We start from the raw sequence: 1785 nt of genomic DNA, 5'->3' as shown, positions 1-1785 counted from the left end.
GCCTTTTCGGCTTCCGTTTCTGGTTTGACTGGACCTTCTTTGAGCCGTTCTATAAGATTAGTGAGGATACTGGAATTAATGCTCAGGATGCGGGTCGCTATCTCATTAAATTTATTCCGATCTGCCAACAGGTATCCTGAGGTAGCGGATTTCTTGATCTGTTCATGATTGAGGGCAACTAGAGGAAAAAGCGGCTCAAGTTGAAAGCGTTTGTCATGATACATCAAAAGCTGCTGTTTGCGTCTCTCTTCACTCACCGGTCGTTGAATTCGTGAGTTTCGCAGGCCCCCATACCCATAAGGAAATAGCCATGGAAACATTTGAGGGTACAGTTGCGGATTGTCATACATCAGGAAAAAGGGAAATCTCGAGAGTTCCCCCCCAGAGCTCCCGAGGCTCGAGAGACTCGAGAGACCTTCTGCATAGCCACCGAGCGGTCGGTAGACCTCCATAGATGCACAGGTGGAGAGAGAACGCCAAGATTGTGTTTTATGATCCCTATATGTTCTTCGGATGGCACAGAACAGTGAGATGTGGCACTAGTAAAATCCAGCAGTACAATTAGCTTGAACTTACGAGTCGGCACCGTGCAGAAAAGCTGAAGTACCACACAGCCTGCCCTGAAGATCCCACGTGACCTCGCTGCTCTGATGAGCTGGCACTGACTCCGAGCTTGTCGCTTCTCCTCTTCTGTACCCCCTGCCTTGCCGTTCTCCAAGTCCCTTACCACTGTCACTGTCCATCATCAAGACCAGATATAGGCAAGACAGGCTGTCCATCATCAAGACCAGATATAGGCAATACAGGCCAAGTTCAACGACGATGACAAGGAAAACACAAGCAAGATCCTACAGGCTGTAAGCTAGCGATCCTCTCTCTTTGCCTGCTTTCCTCACCCGCTCTCCTCGCCCGCTCTCCTCACCCACTCTTCTCTTATGCAATGTCCTCCCGCACTCTCTCGACCCGCTCTCTCACTGCTCTCTCTGCCTGCTCTCTCTGCCCGTCTCTCTGCCCGCTCTCTCGCGTGCTCTTCTCACCCGCTCTGTTTGTCCGCTCTCCTTACCGACTCCCCTCGCGCTCCTCTCGCGCTTTCTCCTCGCGCTCTCTCCTCACGCTCTCTCCTCACGCTCTCTCCTTGCGCTCTCTCCTTGCGCTCTCCCATCATGTGCTCTCCCCATGTGCTCTTCTCGCTAGCTCTCCCATTGCGCACTATCTTCACCCGCCCTTTGCTTGCTCTGCTCGCTGACTCTCCTCGCCCCTCGTCCTTCTCCTCGCACACTTCGCCTTCCTGCCGTACTCGCATCCCAGTGCCTGCTCTACTCGCCTCTGCTTTCGTCCGGTCTGTTTATCGACTCTCCTCGCCCTCCCTCGTCGTCATGCTCTCCTTGCCCTGGCCTGCTCGCCCACCATTCTCGCCTGCTCGTCTGGAATCCTCTTGCGCCCATCTGCACTCCTATTGTGCCCTGCTCACCGCCGCTCGCCCGCTATCCTCGTCCGCTCTCCTCGCCCGGTCGTCTTTCATTTATATGTTGTATTGTCATGTAATTATATAGTCAAATATACTTGTTTTAACCATTTTATATATTTGTGTGCTCGACGCTCGTGGTCTCATGCTTCAGCTATCTGGTATATTAGAGGCTATTGGTGCCTCGGCGAGTGCTATCGAGTGCTCGAGAGCCCTGCGTGCGTCTATCGAGTGATCGCAGAGGGGGTACTTGTGTATCAGGGATATCTTGGCTCTCGAGCCTCGAGAGTCCTCTCGATACAAGTATATTTTTCCTGATG

The 1785-nt window shown here is 52.8% G+C and overlaps 2 protein-coding genes across 2 annotated transcripts; both read right to left on the bottom strand.

Annotated features, from left to right (window-relative positions):
• Positions 1–62: 62 nt before the first annotated feature.
• On the bottom strand, positions 63–350 carry L226DRAFT_436648 (uncharacterized protein; the record flags this gene model as incomplete). The annotated part of the gene is made up of 1 exon (XM_067674765.1): positions 63–350. A coding segment is annotated over one exon (288 nt), but the record flags the coding sequence as incomplete, so codon positions are not given.
• On the bottom strand, positions 350–1303 carry L226DRAFT_584382 (uncharacterized protein; the record flags this gene model as incomplete). Its single annotated transcript, XM_067685563.1, has 3 exons — positions 350–539; positions 577–735; positions 1038–1303. The coding sequence occupies 3 exons, from the start codon at positions 1301–1303 to the stop codon at positions 350–352; spliced, it is 615 nt and encodes a 204-aa protein (XP_067528179.1).
• Between the last annotated feature and the right edge of the window lie 482 nt (positions 1304–1785).

This window comes from Lentinus tigrinus (assembly GCF_003813185.1).
Source record: "Lentinus tigrinus ALCF2SS1-7 unplaced genomic scaffold L226scaffold_178, whole genome shotgun sequence".
Classification (NCBI taxonomy): domain Eukaryota; kingdom Fungi; phylum Basidiomycota; class Agaricomycetes; order Polyporales; family Polyporaceae; genus Lentinus; species Lentinus tigrinus.
The sequence above is the reverse complement of the archived record's forward strand: the minus strand, read 5'-3'. Positions and strand labels throughout refer to the sequence as shown.